Source organism: Adiantum capillus-veneris, chromosome 26 (assembly GCF_014529385.1).
Source record: "Adiantum capillus-veneris isolate H3 chromosome 26, ASM1452938v2, whole genome shotgun sequence".
Lineage (NCBI taxonomy): Eukaryota > Viridiplantae > Streptophyta > Polypodiopsida > Polypodiales > Pteridaceae > Adiantum > Adiantum capillus-veneris.
This window is the reverse complement of record NC_140956.1, coordinates 40,617,147-40,645,036: the sequence shown is the minus strand read 5'-3', so window position 1 is coordinate 40,645,036 and position 27,890 is coordinate 40,617,147. Positions and strand designations below refer to the sequence as shown.

General features: G+C 45.2%; 1 protein-coding gene across 1 annotated transcript in view; it reads left to right on the top strand.

Moving 5' to 3' along the window:
- The first annotated feature begins 3,553 nt into the window (after positions 1-3,553).
- Positions 3,554-27,890, top strand: part of LOC147423310 (phosphatidylinositol N-acetylglucosaminyltransferase subunit P-like) — a 77,129-nt gene continuing 52,792 nt past the window's right edge. The window contains exon 1 of the mRNA XM_086502097.1: positions 3,554-3,840. Within this exon, the coding sequence (XP_086358223.1) occupies positions 3,666-3,840 (175 nt within the window). The 5' untranslated portion in view covers positions 3,554-3,665. The remainder of the gene's footprint in view (positions 3,841-27,890) is intronic.

Below are 27,890 nucleotides of genomic sequence, written 5' to 3'. Positions count from 1 at the left end.
ACTCAAGTAGTTGAGGTCTCTTGGGATAGTTTCCTACGATGTTTAAATCCTCTTCTTCTTCTTCTACTTCTTTCCCTCCCTCCATATCTTCCCTCTCTCTCTCTCTCTCTCTCTCTCTCTTTGACATGGGTAGATTACCCCTTTCCATGTGACTGGAAACACCCTCCTTGTCTCTCACACGGACCGAGGTCACTCAGCTCATCAGAGAGGACTTGATTCAGCTAGACACTAGGAGGACATGGATAGAGCCTATGGTTGTGCATGGCACAAAGAGGTCTTTCTACATAGAGCATCTCCTTGAGCTTACAGAGGATGGTTTTGTGACCAGACCCGCCTGACTGAACACTCATCTATCCTATGGATTACGATGTGTTATTGGACAGATACACACATCATCACATCAGTTAGAGATTGAGGTTGGCAAATTTAGAGGAGTACCATCAGAGGCTAGGGTTGAGAGCAGCGAGGTGTGGCTGGGGGCTGGGGGGGGAGAGGGAGAGAAGAGAGAGAGAGAGAGAGAGAGAGAGAGAGAGAGAGAGAGAGAGAGAGAGAGCGAGAGAGATTGGGGGGGTGGGGGGGGGGGGGTGGGGGGTGGGGGGGGGGGGGGGGGGGGGGAGGAGGGGGTAGAAATTGTGAGAGGGGAGGGGGGGGGGGGGGGGGGGGATACCTTCTTCTCTCTTTTTCTTCTATTTATTATAAAGAGGGGAAGAGTGGGGGGGAAGGGGGTGCTTTAGGAAAAAAAAGAAAAAAAAACACCCCCTTTTCCCCCCACTCTATCCTCTTTTCAAGAAAAAAAAAAGAAGGCATTCCCCTCCTCTCCCCTCTCTCTCCCTCTCACAATTTCTAACACCCCCCCCCACCCCCCCTCCCCAAATCTCTCTCTCTCTCTCCTCTCTCTCTCTCTCTCTCTTTTCCTCCCTCCATATCTTCCCTATCTCCTCCATCTCTCTCCTCTCCCTCTCATCTCTCCTCCTCTCACTCCCACTCTCTCTCTCTCTCTCTCCCTCTCTCCTCTCTACCTCCCCCCCCGCCCCCCCCCCCCCCCCCCCTGCCCACACCTCACTCTCTCTCAACCCTAGCCTCTGTTGGTACTCCTCTAATCTGCACAGCTCAGTATCTATTGATGCGATGATGCGCGCATGTGTCCCATGTACGCGCAAGATGTGCCTCATGCTTATGAACAATAGGTGCCAACATCCGTGATAGAGATGATTCATGTGTAGGGCTCTGTAGGTCCCCCCCCCCCCCCCCCCCCCCCCCCCCCCCCCCCCCCCCCCCCTCTCTCTCTCTCCCTCACACACACAACACACACACACGCACACTAACACACACACACGCACACACACAACACAACCCTAACCTCTGATGGTACTCTCAATCTTCTCGCCGCACACCTCTAAGTGATGTGATGATGTGTGCATCTTTTGAATAACACATCGTAATCCATGGGATAGATGAGTGTTCATGTAGGCAGGTATGATCACAAAACCATCCTCTGTAAGCTCAAGGAGATGCTCTCTGTAGAAAGCCATCTTCGTGCCAAGCACATGCATAGGCTGTATCCATGTCTAAATGAATCTAGTCGTGTCTAATGAGTTGCGTGATCTCGGTTGTGTGAGAGACAAGGAGGGTGAGTCTAGTGGAGAGAGAGAGAGAGAGAGAGGGGGGGGGGGGGGGGAGGCATGAGTATAGAGTGATAGGAAAAGAGAGAGGAACAAGGGAGTGGAGGACCTCGTGGAAGGGAGGCGGGTTGCTGGAGGAAGGGAAGGCAATTATATGAGTAGATGGAGAGAGGAGGTGGAGGATGTTGGAGGAGGAGGAGCAAGGGAAGAGGAGGAAGCACATGGGCATCGAGAGGAGGAAGGGGAGGTAGGGACAACAATCCTTTAAAAAAAAAAAAAAGCTCGCTTCGTTGAGCTCGCTCCAAGACCTAACTCTCTCCTAAAAATAGGTTGAATGATAACCCTAGTTGATCTGGTGTTGAAAGCCTGGTGGAATTACTGGTTATTTTGCCGAAATGTTATGGTTCACATTCTGGTGGGTTATATAGAGAATCATAAACCGACACCAAGTTACTTTGTGGTCTGTTTGGGAAAGGACTCAAGATAGCAGTTATATAGTTGATCTTGACTGATAAGTGATATTTGTTTTGCCCTAGCTTGTTTTGCTTTGATAGATTACTTCTCAGGTTATCAAGATATTGAATGATTACTTATTGAAATATGATAGTGTTGGGAAAACTTGGAGAATTAATCCAAGTGCTACTGATAAAGATTCCGTTTTGATACTTAAGTATATGCTGCTGGGTAAACATGCCTATTACAGATTCTGCTAAAGTTCTGGCGGGTTAAGTGATTTGGTCTACAATACATTCTTCTGATTTTGCCCGGTCTCTGGATATGGCTAGCTTGGTCAAGTGATAATCCTAGTTGATTCTGGCTTTGAAGGGCTTGACATTGGAACACATTTTAAGGGTGGGAAATTACATAAACAGAGCTGATTATGGATGGGGGGGGGATTACATACATTGACAGATTCTTTGAAGCCTGCCATACGTAGCCAAGTCTAACATATCTGTTGTCTTGACTATATGGATGCAGGTGAGAACTCTATCTTGGCTTAAAAAAGGTTTAGCTTGTTGCAGTCTGACTTTGAAAACATTTGATGATTCAACTGGGACAGTTCTGATACCTTTGTATAAACTCATTTGGAATGATATTTCATTTTTATTATGCTGTACAGTTATGAATCAAAGACTGAGTTGTTTCTATCCTAATCTTTCCCTAAACATCTTTAGTCGGTCGTCTTTTGAACGTCTTGTTCCTTGGTGTGTTCATTTATAAAAGTAAAACAACCACACACACGCGCGCGTCCACATACACACGCACACGCACACACACAAGTTCTAATATAAACAAGGGAAAATTACCAAAATACCCCTCTAATTTGCAGAATTTCCCAAAATACCTGTCAAATTTCAAGAATTCCCAAAGTACCCCCCTATATTTTGTCATAAATTCTCAAAATGCCCTTCAAATTTTCCAAAATACCTTTGGTTGTGAGATTAAATTTCTTCGAAGATAGAAAAAATTACAGCTTTCTATAAGAAGACTGATTGTTTATCAATACAAGATGATAAAACTAGAATTTTGGAGGCTCATAATTGCCTTTTGTGGGAGGTAAGTTTTGACAAATTAGATGCTAAGCACTCCAAACTGGATCTCAATTGTCAAAAAGGAATAAAGATTAGAAAATCTTGAACAATCCAACCAAAATGCGTGTTTTGGGAATACTCACATGAAGATGCGCTAACCAGGGGAGCAACCTTGCGGTGCTGCAAACATCAGCGCAGTCATTCAATGACACAAAAAAAATAAAATCGCACTGACCTAGCCTCGCGCTACAACCTTGCGTTCTCAGACATTCGATCGTCGCCTCGGCCTTGCTGCCGATACCGCCTCACGGCCCTCGCCTTACCTCCCCCATTGGTCGCCAACTGCACCCCTATCTCTTGCCACAAGGGATCTTTCACGATTCCCACTAATAAACCATTAAACAAGATTCGGCCGCGTCTACTGGGAATTTTCACAAATTAGAAGGGAATTTCCCCTATAAACAAGCTTGAACATAGTTGTTGAGACAGGTTTGTTGTTTAAACTAAGCTGATGGCGGCTGACTCTTCTTCTTCTGTCGCGAGCTCTCGACGAACTCTCTCGGTGTCAAGAGAGAGAGCCTCTGTTTTTATCGTAGGAGAAGGGGAGGGAGATCGGAGCAAGCAAGGTGCCAAGCCAGCTGAAGTGTATGGTTTTGTAGGCTCCATATCAACCATAGTGGGTGCAGGTGAAACTTTGTTCCTGCATTATTTATTTGAGAGAGAGAGAGAGAGAGAGAGAGAGAGAGAGAGAGATAGAGATTTTAATAACGTCTTCTAGAGGTGGAACTCAGCCTATGAGACATACATATCAATGTACACCTGTGATATCTTCTTTGTCATCCCTATAAGACTAAATGAACAAATGTAAAATGGTAGCTGGGACTCGAAATGGACGGGGTGATTGATCGAATATACAACGACAACAATTGAAAGAGGTTGATATGAGGTGTTGTAACGAATACGGGGATGGAGCGCTATGTCTGTGGGCTCAAAATGCAAAAAAATTGCTTAGTGGCTACAAGCTTTCCTTGCACTTTCTTGAGTTCTTGGATCAAACAAGCATTGCTTTACGGATAAATTAGGGGTGTTAGTTTTGGACATCATCTCCTTGATTTCTTGCCTAGATCTAGGGAGAGAGGGCTTCTTTGTGTGTATGCCCAGCGTTTTGAGGTCCTTCTGGTGTCTAGAGGTCTTGGCCCTTTGGTAGCGTTCCTTTACCCGTTATTGTCAAGCTTGGTCAGTACTGGTCAAGAAAGTTGAAGGGAAGCATTGCTTTACGAATAAATTAGGGGTGTTAGTTTTGGATGTCATCTCCTGGATTTCCTACCTAGATCTAGGGAGAGAGGGCTTCTTTGTGGGTATACCCAACGTTATGAGGTCCTTCTGGTGTCTAGAGGTCTTGGCCCTTTGGTAGCGTTCCTTTACCCGTTATTGTCAAGCCTGGTCAGTACTGATGCCACTTGTAGAGTGTGCATTGTTGAGAGATCCAAGAAGGAGGTGATATTCATAAGTGTGGAGAACAAGAGCATATTTGGAGAAATTGCTGAAGAAGCCAGGTTCGGATTTGAAGTCCGGTGAGGCTGTAATGTGCAGCGGAAGTGAATGATGGTGTATGGCTCAGGATGAGCGATCAGTGGGGTGCTAAAGGTTCCTTTTACTGACGGGAAGGGAGAGCCTTCCTTGACTTGACAAGAGAATGTGCAATGACCAAAACAAGATAGTGGAATGCAAACTGAGTGAGAGTGCAAGAGAGTGCGAGAGAGAGAGAGAGAGAGAGAGAGAGAGAGAGAGGAGAGAGAGAGAGAGAGAGAGAGAGAGAGAGACGACACCAGATGGGGTCCCAAACCCCCCTCTCTATTGCTAGAGAGGTATTTGCTTTAGTTTGCACAAAGTCTAATACAATGCTTCTAGATGCTGTGGTGCTTGACGACAACGATGTCAACGACGACGATGATGTCGACGACGACGACGACGACGATGTGACGACGACGACGGTGTCAAGGCTGAAATCTGAGATTGCTAAGATCCAAGGCTGTGGATCTACTTCTCTTGCGAGGCAAGGGCTGGTCTGCTACTGCGGAGGCCGGCAAGGGCTGAGAATGCAAAAACACTGACTGCTTATGGCTGAAAATAAGAAAACGCTGGCTGATCTGCGTTGAATCTGCAAAATGCTGGATGGCATGTGCTGAAAACTGAAAACACTAGGCTGAAATGGGTGCTAGGGTCGTGATGGCGAGGATCTGCAATGGATACTGCGGGTCTCATGAGGCTAAGGGCTGAAAACTGAAAACGTTGGTTCTCCTTGAGAAAATGCTAGGATGCCTGAGGTGCAGCAGACGACCGACCTCCTTGTGTCGTGCTTCTTCTGCTTCTACTGAGCGCCCTGGGCCTCCTTATTAAAATATGCTGGGTCGAGAAGCTATAAGGATGCCCCCAGGATTCTGGAATAAAATCACTTATTAAAATAAATGACCTTATAAGAGGTGTTTCACGTGCAGTCGTGAAACCGGGTCCATGCGGTGGAGAATGCTCATGCTAGGTATTGGGTCATGATGTTGATGATCTCGGGTTGCGCAATCAGAGGGTACACAGCTACTCTAAATGCCTGGACATGCATGGCCCGCGTATAGGCTCACAAGGTTGCTTGAACACTTTCTATGTCAGGTGCAGTGGAAGAGAAAAAGGATTTTGCTCGAATCTAGTACTCCGCGCACAAACACAAGGGATACTTTATACTTCACTTGAAAGAACTGCACTGAACTGAACTGAATGATAGAGAGAGATGAGAGAGAAAAGAGACGACACAGGGATGTCGGGTCCCAACCCTCAAGGGCCCCCTTGCTCTGTTGTCAGAGCAAGTACTTTCTTTATTCTTGCACAAATGCTAGTACAATAACGAAGTATTGAGATGTTGATGCTAATGGATACTGATACTACTGATGCTGGGTACTGGGTACTGAGGCCCTGGAGGGTACTGAGGTTCTATGTCGAAGACAATGATGTCGACGACGAGTACTACTGGTCTATGTCGAAGACGGGGAGGTCTGCGATGGGTACTGCTGGTCTATGTCGAAGACGATGATGTCGACAACAAGTCCTGTTGGTCTATGTCGAAGACGGGGAGGTCTGCGACAGGTACTGCTGGTCTATGTTGAAGACGATGATGTTGACGACGGGTACTGCACGTCTATGTCGAAGACAATGATGTCGACGACGACGATGATGCTGACGACAATGGCGACCGTCACGAACACGACGATGTCGCCTTGACGACGACGACGCGAGGCTAGGGCTGAAATCTGAAAATGCTAGGGCTGAAATCTGCTATTGCTAAGAATCTGCTGAAATCTGGGACTATGTTGATGACAATGACGATGGTCGTGGCGACGACAACTGCTGTGTGGCGATGGCGACTGTTGCGCGCGGGTACTAAGGGCTGAAAACTGAAAACACTGGCTGATCTGAAAGGCTGAAAACTGGTGCTGATGTAAGGGCTGAAAATACGGTACTGTGTCGTGACAAGGACGATGACGGCGATGGGACTATGACGATGACGACGATGGGTTGTCGTCAAGTCCAGGACTTGCGATGACGATGACGATGTCGACGACGACGATGGTGTCGACAACGACGGTGTCAAGGCTGAAAAACGCTAATGCTGAAAATTGAAATCTGACACGATAGATGGCTTTTCGGCGAGGATCTGCCGGGAATGGAATCGGGGATGCGACAAGGCTAAAGGGATGGTACTGCTGCAAAAACGCTGATGGTTGAAATTTGCTCCAAAAACGCTAGTGTTGTTGGGGTACTGTTGTGAGAGAGACCACCTGCCGGGTGCAACACTTGGTGCACCACCCTCTGCTGCCTCCTTTCCCTCTACGGAGTGCCCAATGGGTTTCTTTTATAGTTTCTTAACAATTTGCCCTACCTATCTTACCAACAAAAGTCACTTATTAATAAATAAGTGAAAAATATGTACTTTGGCAAAACGGGTTCTATGCTCTGGAAAATGCTCATGTTGAAATGGCTGTACTGTGCAAGAGAGGGCATGCAACTATGACCGGCCTGGATATGCACGTCCTACTAGAGGCTCACAAGGTGCCAGGCTAGGTCCTACGCTAAGACTGACGCTAGACTATGGCAGAAGCATGTCCACGTGGCGCAAGTGAAGTGCGCACGTGACATCCTAGGCTACCTAAACCCTAGAGGCTAGAAGTAGGAACAACCTGTCCACGTGCACATAGGGTTAGATGTGCACGTGGCATCCCCCCCCTTTTCAAGGTGAGGTATTGGTATCGAGCTGTATGGCGTCCGTAGAGTCCGCCAATAACTCTTGTGATCCTGCGAAGTGCTCCTTGCCGGCCCACTTTTGTCACGTGACACATCCAACCCTATGTGTCCGTGGACAAGCTACAGCACGACAAGGGTTCAGTCAGTCTAGTCAGTCTAGATTAGAAGTAATCTGGTACTTTTGTGAGTCTATTCGTAGACCGTGCATGCTCAGTCACTTAGTGTAGATGCATATCCTCTGGTTGCACACAACATGATCATAAGCATACCCATCAGAATCCATCAGAATCCTTCAGGGGAATTTTCTAGTGATTTTAGCCTATTTTCCCTATTTTTGACATTTTTCACTTATTATTTTTAAGTGACTTTTGTTGGAAAGTAGGTAGGGCAAATTGAGTAGGTTTGTATATAAGCAAACTTAGACTAGCACTAATTGGTAGAAGAGGCAGCAGGAGCAACGCCACGTCATCACTTTGTGACATACCCCCCTCTTGAAAGAATTGTAATCACTCTCGATTACGCCTACAAAACAGATAAAGGACAAAAACTAGTTCGGCAAACACTGGCCCTAAGTAACGACGTACTAGAACACATATATCCAACACTTTCACGAAGATGACAATCACTGGATATTCACATTACATTCACATCACTATCCACGTCGAGATCTTAGATGAGAATCATGATCATTGTAACTTATTTAGAAATCACATCCAGACCGTGCTGATCTTTTCACGAATGCCTTGATCTACTGTCATATCCACATCTCTCCTTAGGTGAACAAGACAAAATGCTGTAGTCATTTCGCCTTTCAAACACGCATTCAAGCAAGACACGCATGAGAGAGCACATGTAACAGATCCATTTTAGGAATTCCCATTTCAAAATACTTCTTTACGTAAAGTCATTTAGCAAAGTACTTTCTACCCGTCAGTATTCTTGAAATCTGAGAAGAAATTAGTGACTTTATTCCATTGAGGTAACATGTGACAAAGGAGCGGCGTAATTCCCCTCTTGTGCAGTCCGCACCACACCAGATTCAACCTGTTGATTCGTCGCTAACTCTTGAAATATTCGGTGCTAACAGAGTTACCCGGAACGCGGAACGGGAACGGCGACGGGCCTCCCTGTGGAACGGGAACGGGCCCGGAACGGGAGGCTAAAAAAACACCCAAATATTGTTTTTTTTAGCGTTATGTGTTTGAATACAAGTAGTACTAGAGTCCTTTGACTCTAATACCCACAAAAAACACGATTCGAAGACCATTCAACCTTATCATGACTTGATTGGGATGTGCGGCGCCCAGAGTACATAACACATATACAACATTGAGCAAACACAATGCCCATACACATTGCTCTCAAATAATTGCAAGAGTAGTAGTCAGAGATAACACTTTGGAATTAATTATGGCTAACAAGCCTCAAGGGCCGCCAAGGTGCTACAGAAAAAACAAAGGGGGGCAAACAGTACCAAAAGACTGAAGGTGACAAATACCATAAAGATGCTAGTAGCTACAAATGGCAAAGAGGGCAAGGCTCAAGCAGCCATACAAAAAGGTAAGGATAAATGGCAAAAACTCAAGAGCCACTAGCCTGAGAGGCCTCCCAATCCGTAGTAGCCGGCTGTAAATCATGCACATCCTCCCATTCCTCGTCATCGAGCTCTAGGTCCGGCTCAATCTTAGCCACAGATGAAGTACCTGGTGTTGGTGGATGTGCATCTCCACCTACCTGAGGAGCCTCTTGCTCCATCTCCCACTGTGTAAAAGGATCTGTCTGTTTGTCTGTACTCTTGCAAAGCATTTTCAAATTTGCGCTGACGAAGACAAGATCATTAGCCTTCTCCACTCTAAGCCGATTCCTCTTCTTGGAAGCAATGTGGCTAAAGGTACTCCACAATTGCTCCAAGCATGAGGTACTAACTGACTGGCTGAGAATACGGATCGCCAATCTCTGAAGCTCAGGGCCATCATAGCCATAGTCCTCCCACCATAGCACTGAACCTATCTTCCTGCGATCAATCTGAGCATCTGGACTGCCAAATGACCCTCGCATCTCTTTGTACTGTCTCAACTGATCTCTGACAATGCGTCGACCATCTCTGTCTAGAACCATCTTGTTTAAGATCTTTGTAAATTGTTCATGACTTCCCTATCTGTCTCTTGCCCTGCACCTTGGAACTCTGGATCCACCATGTACGCTGCCCCGTGTAAAGGAGAGGCATATGAATTCCACCTTGAGCTGCAAAGCGCATGGATCTCCTCATACCGCTCTGCGTTCGGCTCAAGTTGTGCAAGCTGCTCAATCATGCGGTCCATTGCCTCATAAATCTTGCCAATGCAAGGATCCATGCCATCCGGAACTCGAAGCAAATGAACCACCGGTTTTACCTGTGCGTCTAGAGGACTCTAGACTCTTGAGCTCCTTCCAGAACTCAAGATCCTCTGCCTTATCCTTGCACAAAATCCCTGCAATTGTCTTTGCATAGGGGGAGGTGGTGAACTCATCACTGATGAAGACTTGTGGGCAGTTCAAAGTCATTTAGGCCCTGCATGACACTTATAGGTTGGTGGATACTAGGAAACTAACTCAACAGAGGCAAAGTGGACACATGGCGGCTCGAGGTCAATTTGCCAAGTCCAGCAGCAAGAGGGGGCGCCCAAATTGAGAGGGGAACTGATTTTTACTCATTGTGAGCTCTACAGTGTGTGTGAGAGTAGTTGGTGCAGGTGATGAAGCTTTAATGGAAAGCTTGCCTTCTCCCTTGCACTATGTAGCGCGATGATTCCGCTCTTGTGCACCTATCTCATGCCTAATTAGTATTCCATTGGCTAGCATGAGCATGTTCTTGAGTTAAAGACTCTTGGGCCACTACTCACTGGCTAATTGGAAGCCTAATTAGCATTAGAGTTCATTAATTTGTCATTAGGAACTTGCATTGGCATTTTAGGTTGCATCGTATTGAAGCCCCTCCATTTAAGACCGTGGAATCGACCTACTTGTACCTGCGAGGGATTAGCGATTAGCTAATCTAGTACCTGAACAAGAGGCTCTTGCCTCGGCATACACGCATGAAGTTTGAACCCACATAACTGTACATACAGATGAATAGCCCTCGAGCGGGGCATCACGATTCTGTATTCAAAAGGAGAGTAGAAGAGAGAGGCTAAGGATCGAATTGGTGAAATTAGGAGATACTAATCCCTTCATGGCTCTGATACCACTTACAGAAGGGAGAGCCTTCCGTTCCTTTAATGAGAGAGTGCAAATGATCACAAACAAAGTGGAAGAACACTGTGAATGAAAGTACTGAGGCTGAGAGATAGAGAGAGAAGAATACGACACCATAAAAGTTGTCAAACCCTCCTCCAAGGGCCCCTCTCTTGATGGCGAGAGAAGTCTATGCTATTGATTGCACAAATCTGATACCAGATACTGATGCAAGTTCTTGACGCAATGATGCAATGAGGATCTAGGTCGGAGACGACGGCGACGACGGCTGGCTGAAAATGCTAACTTCCTCCGGGTTGGAAATGCTGCCTTGTCTATTGAAAACGCTGGACAGCAGGGGCTGTTTTTGACCTGCTGAAAACGCTGGATTGTCTGCTACAAAACGCTGTTGTGGTAGGGCAGAAAACGCTGATTTGTTGGGACAGAAACGGCTCTTGCTTGCTGAAAACGCTGTCTACTGTGCAGGCTGAAAACGCTGTGTTGTAGTTGTTGATAAACGCCAGGGTTGTGGAGGTTCTTGCTTGAGAAGGGAGCCTGCTGCAAGTGTTTGCCTGTGCTCTCCTTTCTTCTTCTGCTTCTACTAAGTGAGTGCAAGTTTCCTTATATATTAACTTAGCAAATTTGCCCTACCTAGTTTCCCAACAAAGTCACTTATTAATAATAAGTGAAAAATGGCTAAAATAGAGAAAATAGGTTTTGTGCACTGTAAAATGCTCCTGATGGTAATGCTGATGATCATGTTGTCTGCAACAAGAGGAAATGCAACTATTGTAAGTGTCTGGTCATGCACGGCGTGCGCACAAGCTCACAAAGGTGCTAGAACACTTTCTAAGACGATATGAACCCTTGACTTGAACTAGCTTGTCCACATGCACATAGGGTTAGATGTGCACGTGACATCCTCTCCTTTTTAAAGTGAGGTATTGGTACCGAGCTGCATGGCTTCCTTGTAGTCGACCTACAATGTTGGGTAATCTTTGAAAAACTCTTCGTCGACCCACACTGCTTTGTGGGTTCGTCGATCCTTGAACTTCAAAAGGTACTCTCACTTGTTTCTCTGAACCATGACGAAACCGATGCAACAACAATTGCTCCTGCTCCATGACTTCTGCTTCATCGATGATCTCCGGCTCTTCTTCTTCGGAAATGTCCTTCAGAGGTGTTTCTTGAAACACTTTCAATCAAGAAACATGAAAAACGTTGTGTATTGACCATGAGTTAGGCAATTGCAATTTCATAGAAACCTCATTTATTTTTTTAATGACAGGAAATGGACGATACATTTTGAAAGACAACTTTGGACACTTCTTTCTAGCTTGCTAATACGTTGCTTCATGATTCTTAAGTACACCCAATCCCCTTCCTTGATCGAAACATCCTGACGATGCTTGTTAGCCTGGCGTGAGTAAGACTCTTGAGCCTTGCTAAGCCGAAGCTTCACACTCTCAGAAATCTCATCCAATGACTGACTTTCAGCATTGGCATCAGGCATTTGACTGACCAAGCGACTTAAAAGTGACTGGAATGGATGGCCAAAAGCTGCCTCATACGGAGTTCGACCAATGGCAGAGGAATAAGAGTCTTACAAAATAGCCTAAACCAATGGGAGATAGAGCTCCCAATGAGACTGCTGATCATGCACATATGACTTTAAAACATCAAAAGCCAACTGATTGTAAATCTCTGTCTAACCATCTGACTGTAGATGAAAAGCCGATGAAAAATTTAACTTAGTGCCAAAATTTTCAAAGATTGCGCGCCAAAAATTGGACGTGAACTTAACATCCCTATTTGAAACAATCGATTTTGGCAAACCACAGAGGGGGTACCAATGCTTAATGAACAACCGCGCCACATCTTGTGCGGTGATTGTGGCCTTACAAGGAATCAACATGCAAAACTTGATGAAACGATCAACAATTGTCAAACATTGAGTGCTCCTTGAATGCAAACTAGGTGGAAGGTTAGTCACAAAATCCATGAAAATATCTTGGAAAGGTCCATCGGGAATAGGCAGAGGAAGCAAGAGGCCTTGCTGCTTACCTCGAGGAGCTTTTACCTTTTGACAAATAGTACACTGTGTGACATAATGAAACACATCCGTTCGCGTTTTAGGCCAATAAAAGACTCTTTCTATTTTTTCTAAAGTGGTGTTCATTCCCCTGTGCCCACTCGTGAGGGAGTCATGTGCATCGTGCAATACGGTTGTCCTGAGAGAAGGCAACACACATAGACGGTGACGAAAATATAACAAACCATCATGAATGAGATAGTTGCTTGGCCCTTGGGAAGCAAGAGCCTGCAACCATTGCTTACTAAACTCTGACTCTGCGTATTGGTTCTTCATGCTGTCCAAAGACACACCCTGAAGAGAAACTGTGGATCGTGACTCAAGAGCCAAAATCTGTCCTTTGTGACTTAACGCATGTGCAACAGGGTTAGCTTTTCCAGGCACATACTCGATCAAACCTCCAAATTGCTCAAAAAATTGTGACCAACGTGCTTGGCGATCACTTCAATGTGCACTAGGCATAGACTGGAGCCACTTGAGGGCTTGGTGATTTGTGCGAACTGTGAGCTCTCTACCATACAAAAAATGCTTCCAATGCTTAAGAGAGTGAATGACAGACAAAAGTTCTTTATCATAAACTCAATAGTTCTTTTCTGCACTATTTAGCTTCCAACTAAGGAATGCAATTGGATGGCCATGCTGCTGAAGCACAGCGCCTATGGCGACATTGCTCGCATCCGTCCATACCTCAAAGGGGTCATCCCAAGAGGCAAGGATAAGCACGACGCTTTTGTCACCGCAACCTTGAGAGCTTTGAAAGCCTCAATGACTGCTTCGGGCAAATCCACGCGGCGTCGGTGAGTCTTTACCCCTTTCAAACATCTGTTATGGGTGCGGCAATGCGTGCAAAATTCTCTATGTGCGAACTATATGCTTGACATAAACCAAGAAAAGAACGCACATCATATGCAGTTTTGGGCAAATCCCAATTACGTACCTGTTCCACCTTCGTGGGATCTAGCTTGACGCCTTCTGCAGAAATGATATAACCTAGATAAGTAACCTCAGTGAGAAAAAATTCAGACGTTATATTCTCCATTACACAAAATACTCGAGGATATGAATACTATAACTCCACCATAGCCAATGGGATGAGTGTCAATCAAGTCTACACTAAACAATTGGCTAATCTTGTTTCTCAATTGTCTCAATTTAATGGGGCTTGACTTGGATGGGTGGAGGACCTCAAGTACTAATATTTGCATAGGTTGGACAAGTGGTGAACTTTGAGATAAACAACCCATGGTGCAACAATCTTAGCTGCAATGTACAGCTGGCACTCGTCCAAACGAGTTAATACCCTTTCTACATGCTTTTCATGTTGTTCCCACGATGCAAAAGAAATGAGAATATTATCAAGAAAGATGAACACACATACACCAACCATATCGCCAAAACGGCGTACCATGAGACGGTTAAATGTACCCACGACACCTGTTAATCCAAAAGGCATGACTACATACTCCCATTGCCCTTGCTCTGTGTGAAAAGCGGTCTTGAAGATGTCGCCTTTGAATACCCTTACCTAATGGTATCCACTCTTGAGATCGACCTTACTGAAAACCTTTGCCCTATTGAGCCTATCGAGGATATACTCAATGCGAGGCATCGGAAACTTGTTCTTGACGGTCATCTTGTTCAATGCCCTGTAATCAACACACAAACGAGACGAACCATCTTTCTTGCGGACAAACAAAATAGGAGCAACAAAAGGACTTACACTTGGACGTATGAATCCTCTGGCCACCAACTCCGTGAGTTACCGCTCTAACTCTTCTTCTTGAGTCGTATTCAAACGGTAGGGATCCTTACTGACAGGTTGTGCCCCCTCCGTGAGCTCAATGCGATGGTCCTCCGGCTGCTTGGGTGGGAAACGAGGTGGAAGATCATCTTGCAAAAAGAGATGCTTAAACTTGGTAAACAAAGCTGACTACCTATCTGGAGCCTGAATTGGAGAGGCATAGATGAATGCCACTTGTGCTCCTCGTCGTAATTCACGCTTTGCCTGCACATGAGAAATGAGAGGCAAAAAATGCACACCCTTCTCAGCACGAATGATCATAGGAGAGTCACTTTTGGCATTTAATATGAGAGTATTGTCCTCCTGATCAATGAGAGGGTTATGCTCACGAAACCATCAAATGCCCAAAAGCATATCACATCCTAAAAGAGGAGACACGACAAATTTCCTACGGAAGGCAGTTTGTTGAACTGTAAACAAAACCTTATTTATTAAGTGGGCAGTCTGCATATTTTAAAATTGGTCTGATCCTGCCCAAAAACTCAATAAAACCTTATAAGTTAAAAACAATGCTTTTCACAGCACTTCCCAAGCGTCCCTGGATGCAACCACATGCACAAATGCAATGCAGACATAGATTCATCGCGAAGAAGCGTCTGTTCTTCCGCGTATTCCTCTTTCCAGTTCGGGTTTCCTGCCAGACCAACGAGATATTCCCTTTCCGATGCTCCCATCACCCCATCACGTGACGCATCAGGAATATTCGTTTCCCGGTCTCTCCTACCGAACTAACGGTAAAATCCCTTCACGATGCTTAATGTCACCCATCATATGACGCATCAGAGTTTTCCGTTCTTGATGGCTTTTAATAATTCTAGTAGATCTACAGTTCTTAACCTTACGGTTCAAGTGCACATCTTTAAATATCCTAATTTCAATAAAAAGAAATTACTTGAGAAAATAAGAAAGTAGTCCATTTAGCAACATCCCTTTGGCTTCTAAACAATTGTCCTCAACTGTAGTGCTTATACATATCCTTTTGGAATCTTGGAATAGGATGCTAATTCTTGCTCGGTCATCCACCACTGAGCATCTAGAGTAGAATAATTCTCAAACTTTACCAAATACTTCCGTGTAATCTTCCCAGACGTAAGTGGCCGTTCCTGATGATGAATGATCTGCTCCAATTGGAGTATTTCTTCCGTTTCCTCAACCTCAGAAGGTTCTTCAGCAATAGGTTGACTAAGAGGCGGTATGGCCGGAGTAAACTAACATGGAAGCATTGTGGATCTTCCAATTAGATGGTAAGTCTAATTGGAACGTCACATCGTTCACTTGGTCGATCATCTTAAACGGCCCATAATAGTGATTGGAAAGTTTTACCACTTTCCCTTTATGAGTCGCTTGTTTCTTTAGTCTTGTCTTCTCAAACTTGAGTAAGACTAATTGACCGACTGTTAAGTCCAGATTCCTTTTGTGCTTGTCTGCAACTTTCTTATGTTTTTCTTGAGAGCACAAAATTGCTCTCTTAACTTGCTTGTAAGCTGTGTCCAAATCCCGGACAAACTCATCTGTTGCGAAAGTCTTATCCTTAGTGACGAGGATCGGTGGAAGCAAAGGCTTACCATAGAGAATCTCAAAAGGTGCTTTCCCTGTAGACGAATGCACGGTATTGTTATATGCATACTCAACAAGGGGCAAATACTTCTCCAAGTCAGACTGTCTTTCGGACACATAAGATTTCAGCATATCCAATACTGTTGAATCAGCGATCTCACTCTGCCCATCCGTTTGAGGATGATATACAGAAGAAAAATTCAACTTCGTGCCAAGGTTATCAAACAAGGCACGCCAAAAGTTGCTTGTCATGTGAGGATCTCGATCACTCACAATAGACTTGGGCAGCCCATTATGCTTAAAGATCTGTGCTAGAAAAATTCTAGCCATATGGTCTGCTTTGATTGTTTTTTTAATTGGAATAAAGTGAGCTTGCTTGCTAAATCTGTCCACGATAGTCCAGATCGCATCATTTCCAGTTTGAGTCTTTCATGGCAATACTCTCCCAGGGTTGATCAGGCACAGGTAAAGTTGGAGTAACCCAGGCGTCTTATGCCGATCATACTTTACTTTTTGGCAAACCAAGCATTCCGTGACATATTGATCAATGTCTGCTTTAAGGCTTGGTCAAAAGAAATATCTTTCCAATGCTAAGGTCGTAGGGAGAATTCCCCAATGACCTGCATATGGTGAAGCATGTGCTTCTTCCATGATTTTCTTTCTCAATGGTTCTGCTACACAAATTGCTTGGTGGTGATAGAGGTAACCATCTCGAATAGAATAGGAATATTCATCCTCTCCGTTTTGTAACTTATTCCAAGTGGAGGAGAAGTCTGAGTTATTCGGATACAACTCTGGAAGTGATTCCAATTCTTGGCGATACACAGAAGTAACTGCATTCACCCTAGGCCGTCTAGACAATGCGTCTGCAGCCACATTCTTACTCCCAGCCGTATGGAGGATTTGGAAGTGAAACATGGACAAAAAGTTGGCCCATCTCATTTGCTTCTCAGATAATTTCCGTTGCGTAAGAAAATACCACAAACTCTGGTGATCGGTTTTGATCACAAAATCCGCTCCTAGAAGATAATGCTTCCAGGTGGACAAGGCATGGATCATAGCCATAAGTTCCTTCTCGTAGATCGAGAAGGAACTTATGGCATGGATCATAGCCATAAGTTCCTTCTCGTAGATCGAGGTATGCAATTCTGCATCCTTAAGTCGTCTGCAATCATAACTTCTTGGTTAAGCATTGCATCGATGCAATCACCAGAAGCATCGCAGTGAACCTCGAATGGTTTCCTTTTGTCACCAGCGTCTGACTACTATCTATCCTTTTTGTTGATTTCTTTCTTATTATTTATTTACTTTCACTTTTTGGAAACACCCCTTGGGAAATCTAACTGCCCTGCATTGCATAGCTAGTGTGGAACTGTTCAGAGGGAGTCCAGGCCTGAGGGCAAGAGAGCACTAAGGTTGGACAAGGACTATGGTTAGCCAAAGTGGGGTCATTGACTAGCCAAAGTGGAATCCTTTGCTACAGAGGCTACATTTCAGTTCTTGGTGTGGCTGCAGTCTACAAAGAGGGTCGGATGACCTAGAAAGATACAATGGCAACATCTCCTAAAATTTAGAGAACTGCTATTTTGGGACTTGAAAATGTGTTCGCGTCATTACCTCCGGAATGACAAGGGGAACATTTTAGTACTCTGCCGCGAAGTCAACTGACGTGTCGGTTGAGATATTTTTAAGCGGCGAACCCGAAACGGGAAAATGCTTGTAAAAGCGCCAAGTGGCAGTTTTTCATGAACCTGCCTCATGCAGAAAAATGGGCGCTGATTTTTTAAGCTGGGAGAGGCCTTCATTTGCAATTTGTCACAGGTTGAGAGCTATGGAGTGCTTCCTTTCCCTCTTATGTACAGTGCGGTGCTAGGAGTGATGCCCTGCACGCTACGCACTGCCCTCTCTCTCCCCTATGGCAGTATGTTATGCCCCTCTAGTGGGCTTTTCAATTGACCAATGTACAGTTGTGTGGGTTCATGCGTGATTGCCGAGGCAAGAGCCTCTTGCACAGGTACTGGATTAGCTAGCGGATAATCCCCCGCAGGTACAGGTGATTCGGAGAGGTTTCACATGCGAAATCTCGTCCGATTCAAAGGGCAAGTAGCCCTACAGGTGCGGGAGCTCGAGGACTTGCTACGGATGCGACCGGCACGCAAAACGGAGCCCGAAACAGTGAATTGCAGCCTGCTGTGTATTTTTGCAGGTTTAGGGTTTTGGCCCTAAACGGACCCTAATACCCCCAGGAGTGTGGGGACGCAAGGGGACCGTTGTACAGGTGATCTGGCGCATTTTCGGGGCAGAAAACAGAGAATTCAGCGTGCTGCAGATTCTCGCCAGGTTTTGCAAAGTGTCCGTATGCGTCGGGAAAGTCATCCAATGCGTGGGAATATTGACTGTGAAGGGTCCTAGTACAGTTATGCTGCCGAAATCGAGCCAGAACAGTTGAAATTCAGCCAAGGTTGTGCGGGGCAGCTTGTAGGGAACCACATCATTTATTCCCTCTTTTAAAGAATAAAGAAATACCGAAAGGGGCGCCTATTTAGGGGCCAATCTGGTGTCGGTCTTCTCATACAGGTGCAATCTAGCAACCTGTATCCCTTTCCCCTTTGTTGTGTCTTGAAAGTACAGGTAAAGTGGGCGACAAATTAAATGGGTGAGAGCAAATAAGGTTTAAGTCTAAGGTCTACTGCCCTTTTTGGATTAAACAGGCCGGTTTCACCTTAAGTCTGGCACTATCAAAATAGGTCCATGGCTTAATAGGTACTTTAGCCTACCAAAGGCACCTTGTTGTCTCGATCTACACCGGAAAGGGATCTTTTTCCTTGTTAGGTCATGAAGTGGTCCCGCTACTTGAACAAAGCCTCGGATAAACCTCCGATAGTAAGAACACAATCCCAAAAAACTTCGTACATCATGTACCGTAGTGGGAGTTGGCCAATCTTGCATGGCTTGGATCTTTGCGGGATCCATTTTCACTTGGTTGTGTGAGACTATATGGCCGAGATATTATATCTCAGTGAGGAAGAACTCACTCTTCCTTGCATTCACATGCAACTCATGCTTTTGCAATTCCTGAAACACGATATCCAAGTGCTTTCGATGTTCCTTCTCGGTCTTTGAAAAGACGAGTATGTCATCAAAGAACACTCCTATGAAAGCTCGGTGTGGGCTGAAAATTCGATCCATCATTCGATTGAATGTGGCAAGAGCATTGGTCAAGCCAAACGGCATTACCAAAAACTCATAAAGTCAAAAAGTTGTGCAAAAGGTAGTCTTATGGACATCTTCAGGGGCTATGCGTATCTGATGATACCCGCTTTTTAAGTCAATGTGACTAAAGATGCTTGCTCCCTGCAACTTATCGAGAATATCATCAATCCGGGGTATCGGAAAGCGATTCTTGATAGTGATCTTGTTTAGAGATCGATAATCTATGCACATTCGAAACGTGACGTCTTTCTTGTGCACCAATAGAACTCGAGAGCGGTAAGGCGAAGTACTTGGTCGTACTAGACCTTTTTCAAGAAGCTCGTTGACTTGCTTCAAAATTTCCTTTTGTTGAGCAAGACTAACCCGATAAGGGGGTAGGTTTGGGGGAGAGCTACCTGGTACGAGATCAATGCGATGATCTTCCGGACGTTCCGCAGGTAGCTTGTCTGGTAGAGTATCCATGAAACAATCTTTGAAATTGAAAACATTTAATTTGCAAACTAGAGAGCGAACCCTCGTTAGTTTTATCTCTTTCATGTGCGAAAATCAAGTAAGCAGAAATGCACTTCTTTATTTCCTTCTGAATGAAGATATGGCTTACAATAGGGAATAGCCAATTCCTTGCATCAGCAAAATTTTTAATGTTCTTGCCCTCATGCTCAAAAGTAAGAGTCTTTTCTACATAATCTGGGACCGGTTGATTATGCTAATGCCATGGCATACCCAAGATGTTATCACATCCCTCGATAGGTGCCATCAAAAAGCATTCACGGTCCTTGTATTCACCAATTTGGAGATTGAGTCGTCCTTGCACGAGAGTTGCATTGGTGGTCAACCCCTCGAATGCCGATCCGGAAGTGACCGGAGTTTCAAGCTGAGCCGGTGTAAGGCCCGAGCGTTCTGCAGTTTCCAGTGAGATGAAGTTGTCTGTCGATCCAGGATCGTAGAGGATTAACACCCGCTGGTTATTCACAGATCCCCAGCCTTTAAGGAGCTGACGCTTCCCTTCCTCGGTTTCTGTATTCCCTTGCACATCAGGAATGGAATTCAAGCTCGGTGGAGCGGGTTCCTTCTTCGATTGTTCCTTCTTCGAAGATGCTTGTTCCTGCCGTTGCTGCCGAACAGGGAAGTCGGGCTTCATATGTCCTTTTTCACCACAGTAGAAGCACCTTCCTTGTTCTTTGAAGGTTTGTACTTGGTTCGGCGTGAGATACTTAAGCCGTTTTCCGGTACCCTCTGGCTTCTTAGACTCATCCGGGTCCTCTGGGGAACGCTTTTTGCCTTGGTTGCCATGGTCATCATAGACCGCTCTTTGCCTTGCACGGTATGTGCTATGTTCCATCCGTCTGGGGGTTCCAGTGGAATGTAAATTCTCGGCAATGATTGCCGACTCCATCATTCGTTGAAGGGTGTCGTGTGGGTACACCTTCATGCTCTTCCGAAGCGGTGGTTGAAGACTTGCTTCAAACTTTCGCATCTTTTCCTTGTTGGAAATCTTCATAAAAGGCGTAACTTTTAGAAGAACCGACCAAAACTTGTCAACATAAGCCGTAACTTTCTCTTGTTCCTTCTAGGCGAGCCAATCCCATTCCTTCCAAATGTCCTTCTCGAAATCAGGTGGAAGAAATTATTCATAGAATTCAACTTTGAATTGAGCCCAGGTTTTGGTTTGAGTACCTTCTAGAATTTTGGCTAGCCACCAGTTGCTTGCAGTCTCCTTGAGATGCATCCCAACATGACGCAACTTGGATTTTCCAGTGAAGTTTCCGTTGGCAAAAGCAACTTCAAACTGCCTGATGAAAGATAGTGCCTTGGAGATATCTCTCCGTCCTGTGTAGTTATCAAACTTCACATCCTTGTGACCGGATTTGAAAATCCGCATCTTGCGGTGACGTCTGCAGTTATCCCTCTTGAACTGGGGCTTCTCTTTAGTAGTATGTAATGAAGTAGTAGGAGTTTTCTTCTTGGGAGAAGATTTAGATACTGTATGAGAAGTAGATGTAGTAATATAGTCAGGAGAGTATGATGGAGAAGAGATAGAGACATCCTTGCTTTCGTTAAGCAGAGAAAGTTCTTTTTCTTGGCCCTTGCTCTTGGAAGGCCGTTTGTCCTGATCCGGAGATCCCTTGTGCGTTTCGACACCTCTTTCCGCACCATCCACCTGCGGGTTACTTCCATTAACAGGATTTTCCGGACGCCCATCGGCATCCGTTCCTTGCGGCTTCTTTATTCCGTCCAAAGCCTTTTGGACAGCCGGCAACGAAATGAGTTGTTGCAATTCTGCGAGTTGGGCTCGCACTTGCTGAAGTTCGTCTTCAACGGTTCTTCCGTGGCTTGTCATGGTTCTTCTCGTTCCTTCCTGGAATCGTCCTTCTTTGCAGAGAAAGAGAGGAATCCGAGCTTTGATACCACTGTCACAAACAGGAGCGCTCCGCACACGAATAATCAACAAGATGAAAAATAAATAATCTTTCAACTAAACAGAGTTGAGGGAGAAGTTCGACACAGTATTTGGGACCAGAAGATGGGCTGGTCTCCCCCCTTAAAGAGAATCCTTTATTAGGAAGAATCTTTTTACAAGCACAAGAACCGGAAAACCCCTCCGTTTTAATTCTCTAACTCGATGGTCGTTCCTTCCCGTAAGGGAAATACGAGAGACAAGCTCTCAATCCTTTTTCCGTCTGTACTCGGAGTCGGGACTCCGCAGACAAGTTTTGAATTCCGTTCCCGAAATTCCCAAGCGTAGGCCGAAGCCTTCCCGCTTCTCCTTTGCGATGAAGTACCTGCAAACATACACAAACACGGGACAACAATTCGTATGGCGAATCCACAATAGATACCTGTCACTCTTGCGTGGGAAAAGCAACATCCGTGTACGTCCGTGCTACGCATCTCGCGATCTCTTGCGTCTTCTGGCGGCAAAGTCTTCTCTTGCTGGTGCTGGCAACTCCTTCCTCTGAGCGAGGGCATGGGATGCTTTTATAGCTCCCTAGCCATGACAAGAATAACTGAGTGGAGGCTGCCCGCGTAGAGATCGCGGCGGTTTTTTTTGTTTGTGCTGTTCAACCCGAAATAGGGAGAGAGAATTCGCTGGCTGGTTTTGTTGCTTTATTTTCCAAGTGGCTGCCCACCTATCAAGTGGGCGGCCGGCATATTTTAAAATTGGTCTGAACCTGCCCAAAAACTCAATAAAACCTTATAAGTAAAAAACAATGCTTTTCACAGCACTTCCCAGGCGTCCCTGGATGCAACCACATGCACAAATGCAATGTAGACATAGATTCCTCGCGGAAAAGCGTCTGCTCTTTCCGGAAAACTCGTTAACATATTCCGCTTTTTAAGAAAAGCTTCTCAGAACCCATCTTTATTCTTGTGCTTGCATCTTTCCGTGTATTCCTCTTTCCAGTTCGGGTTTCCAGTTAGACCAACGAGATATTCCCTTTTCGATGCTCTCGTCACCCCATCAAATTAGCATCAGGAATATTCGTTTCCCGGTCTCTCCTACCAAATAGGTAAAACCCCTTCCCTATGCTTAATGTCACCCATCATGATGGCTTTTAATAATTCTAGTATATCTAGAGTTCCTAACCTTACGGTTCAAGTGCACATCTTTAAATATCCTAATTTCAATAAAAAGAAATTACTCGAGAAAATAAGAAAATAGTCCATTTAGCAACAGCTTCCTCTAGGTGCGCGGCCAATTGCTCCTCTTGCCACGCTTGATACCAATTAATGGCATCACCGGCAAGATACATGGCTGCCGTCAAAACTTTGCTATTCCCTGTCTTTTTAGTTGTCGCAAAATAAGCATTAAATTGATGCAACCAAGAATGAATAACATTAGTGTCTTATCTTACCGTCATACTTACTAAATGTCAACTTCTTTGTGACGAGGTTGTTGGAGTCTGAATCTCAACTACCTGATAATTCGCCCACGTCCTTGAGTGGCTCGGACTTCGAGGTGAGTAACTGTAAGACCAACTCTTACATGCGTTGATCTCTCTACGCCTCACGTCCTAATTCCAAGGCCGCTCGTCTTTCTTCGGCGGCCATGCGCGCTTGCTCATGCTCACGCTCCATGGCTACTCTTCTTTCTTCGGCTGCTAAGTGCGCTTGCTCGCGCTCGCGATCAAAGGTGGCATGTTGCGCCTCTTGTTGTAGCATCATATACATCATGGACTTGACCACAGCCTCCATAGGATTTGGTGCAAACCGTGGCGTAGATGGGAAAGGGGGAGGGTCGGAAAAAATTCCTGGTGGGGAAAATTCTTCTTCACCTCCTTCATGCTCATCACCTTCATGCAAAGTATCCATTCCGCCTCGGGTGATGACCATACACTGAGATCTTAGGTTTTGAAGTTCACGAGCAACTTGGGTTCTTGGGGGTCTTGAGATTCTTGAGGTTCTTTCTTTAGCTTGCAATCTGTGTGAGAGAAGGATCTTCTCGTACCCGAGCTCTTCTCTTTCCCGCGGGCGCACCCCTAGGCGGCCTTGCGCTCACACCAAGGTTACTTTTTTCCACCTCACATCGATTGGTCGGCCGCTAAGTGCACGGTCCGCTCTCAATGAGTGAAAAGAGAAACAAGGGGAGGCTGGACAAGCCCTTCTTTCTTGGGTTTCTTGTCACTCTTCAAAAACACAATTAGGAATCGACACGCCCAACTGGACTTCGGTTACGTGCGACCGCAACAAGCAAAAAAATTCTTGTGGTTCTTTCCTTGAGTGATACAGAACACTGCTAAAGCTCTGATACTGATGTAAGGTGCAGCGGAAGTGAATGTTGAACTTTGCTTAAGATGAGTGCTCCGAACTGTACTCAAGGGTTCCTTTTACTTACGGAAGCGAGAGACTTCCGTTCCTTTAATGAGAGTGCAAATGATCACAAACAAAGTGGAAGAACATTGTGAATGAAGGTACTGAGGTTGAGAGATAGAGAGAGAAGAATATGATACCAGAAAAATTGTCAAACCCTCCTCCAAGGGCCCCTCTCTCGATGGCGAGAGAAGTCTATGCTATTGATTGCACAAATTTGATACAAGATACTGATGCAAGTTCTTGACGCAATGATGCAATGAGGATCTAGGTTGGAGACGACGGCTGTGACGAGACGAGGACAACGGCTGGCTGAAAATGCTAACTTCCTTCGGGCTGGAACGCTGCCTTGTCTACTGAAAATGCTGGACAGCAGGGGCTGAATGTCACAAAGTGATGATATGGTTACCGACAGCAAAAACCCTAATTTCTGCTAGAAACCCTAGAATTCATGGAAACCCTAATTTCTGCCAAAACCCTAATTTCCGGAAATCGCGGAGGTGGATTTTTTTTTTGTTTTTTTTTGAGCGATGCAAATCTCAACTTTTGGCTACGCTTTGGAAGATAGAGAGAGAGAAAGGCATAATTGCTTTTTGTTGCTCTCATTGAGAGAGAGAGAGAATCTGCTTTTGCTTTCAAGCTTTTGGGGCTTTGCTTTTGGGCATCCCTTGTAATCTTTATATACACGGTTTAAGGGCTCACTCTGCAGAGCATCTGGACGCAGAGTCTGAGAGTGAAACCCTAACCGCTCTTTGTACTTTGACATTGATTTAGTACATAAAGACATACCGAAAGGGGCACCCGTCTTTGGGGCCAATATCTCTAGGCACGGAACTCCGCCGGGCCAGTGCAAATCTATTGTGATCTGTGAATTGTTTTGAAGTGGTTATTTGGTGCTGTCGCGATTGATTCTTGACTTGGAGTGTCCAAGTCTGTTACACTGAAAACGTTGTTTTTGACCTATTGATTGTCTGCTACAAAACGCTGATGTGGCAGGGTAGAAAACGCTGTCTACTCCAGGCTGAAAACGTTGTGTTGTAGCTGTTGAAAAACGGCAGGGTTGTGGAGGTTCTTGCTTGAGAAGGGAGGTTGGAGAGCCTGCTGCAAGTGTTTGCCTGTGCTCTCTTGCCTGTGCTCTCCTTTCTTCTTCTGCTTCTACTGAGTGACTGCTAGTTTCCTTACATATTAACTTAGCAAATTTGCCCTACCCAGTTTCCCAACAAAGTCACTTATTAATAATAAGTGAAATAGGGAAAATAGGTTCTGTGTATTGTAAAGTGCTCCTGATGGATTCTGATGTTAATGCTGATGATCATGTTGTCTGCAACAAGAGGAAATGCAACTACTCTAAGTGTCTGGTCATGCACGGCCTGCGCACAGGCTCACAAAGGTGCCATAACACTTCCTAAGACGACATGAACCCTAGACTTGAAGTAGCTTGTCCACATGTACATATGGTTAGATGTGCACGTGACACACTCTAGTGACTCTAGGACAAAGCCCATACCTTACAGGATGAACGTGCAAACAAAGGGAAGACAAAGGCAGGATTGGTTCTGGATCTTGCGTGGACGAGTCTAGAACACATGGATGAAAGTACGGAACTTTATAGAGTGTGGGGCAATGTACGCGATCTGGAAGTCTTCATATTCTTTGATGGAGGAGACAAGGTCAGCTTCATCTTGACTGAATTGGCGGCTCGACTTGGAATTACTCCTGAAGAAATGGGACCACCGATGGAGGCAATTCTAGCGGCACCATGGGGAGATGTTGCTATTACACCTACCGTAGGCAAACTTCGGTTGCATTGCCAGGGGTTAAGGACTTTTATATCATGCCTATGGAGGGGTGTGACGTCCTTTTGGGGATCCCTTGGTACCACAAGAATGGCTTCATGGTCGATTATCTGGCAAGAAAGACCACTGTGAAGAATAAGAAAGGCAAAGAAATTAATCTCGATGTAAAATTGAAGGGCGAGTGTGTCCAATTGTATCGGCTTCGGCCAATTCAAAATTAATGAAATCTAGTCTCTTTGTTTACTTGATCTACTTAAATGAACTCAATAAAAGTAGAAAGTCAAACATGTCAGACTTAGAGAAAGAAAGAAAGAAATTTATGCAAGCTAAAGCTGACTGTTTCTCTGAGGGTTTGCTTGGAGAGCTACCTCTTGAGAGACCTGAAGATCATACAATTGATTTGATTCCTGGTAGCATGCCACCGTTCTGGCCACCTTACAAACTAAGCAGAGCCCAGAAAGAGGAAATTTTGAACCAAGTAAAAGAAGTTCTTGAAAAGGGTCTAATTGTACGAGTATTTGGTGATCCCTTTTGGTCTCACAAATGCTCCTTCAACATTCAATATGATGATTTACAGGATTTGTAGACAGTACATGTCATTTGTGGATACCTTTTCGATGAGTCACGACATCATTGTGTTTTCTAAGTGAGAAGCAGATCATCGATATCATCTTTTACAGGTTTTTCAGGCACTATGGGAGCATAGATTTGTGGTCAATGGGAAAAGGGGTGAGTTTTTCCTACCAAAAATAATCTTTCTGGGACACTTCCTCTAAGCACACGGTGTATAGATGGGCCCGATTTCTCGGAAAGAGGCCGGCTCTTGGTAGAACTTTTGTTGGTTTCTTCACTCGTGGAACAGTTTCCTCCTTGCCGGATTCACTGCCTGAATCCATGTGCGCTAGGGGATCGGATCCTTTGTAGAAGAAGAATCATTTGAGCTCTGATACCACTGTAATAGACTTGGACATTACATGCTAACGATCTACAACAACACACGTGAGAAAACGGCAAACAACTTGAATAGAGGAAGAGAGAGAGACGAGGAGAGTCGACATGCATGGCGGAGTTCTGAGCCAAGACGCTCTAGCCCCAAAGATTGGTGCCCCTTCCGGTATTTCTTTATTATTAGTACAATGTCCAAGTCGCAGTGCTCCCAAGCTCATCTAGCGAGTAGGGAGGCCCTTACACACTTATAAAGGCCCTTCCTTGGCCAAAAGCATACATGAAAAGCCTTGGCACACTTATAAAGGCCCTTGGCCAAAAGCATACATGAAAAGCCCTATTCCCAAAAGCATTGGGTTCCAAAAGCAATAAACTTAAGATCTGGCACCTTGAGGGCTGCCTTGTAAAACGTGGAATTTCGTACGTTGTGCCATATCAGCAATCAACACAAAACGTGGAAATCTGTACAGTGTTGCCACGTGTCATACTCCATGCAAATTTTGGGTCTTGCTTTATGTTTGAAGGATTTAGGCCCGTTGGTCGGACGCTCGTAAGTTGGTAGGGTTAGGGTTTTAACCCCCTTTGGGCCATTCGACCACAATCTGCAAGTTGTCTGGGGTTAGGTTTTTAAACCCTAACCCCAATTGTCCTCTCGGCCAACATCTGCAAGTTTGGGTGACACATCATCAATTTGTGACATCCTCTCTTGGTGCACCTAGGCAACGAAATATGCAACGAAGACAAGAATTGGCTCGTGATCTAGAACACGTGCAATGCCACATACATGAACATATATAGGGCCAGCCTACAAGCTGTTGACCCACTCAGTCCCAGGATTGACTATAAATCCCAAAAAAAGAAATAAAAGTGTAAAAGTGGGGCAATTGGCCCCTAGGGCTTTGGGAAGGCACTGGCTACAAGGGGGGAGATACCGAAAGGATGAAGGAGCCTACATGGCTATGGAACCAAGCCAAAATCCAAGCTAAACATGGCTAGACACAGCCTGACATGAGAAAC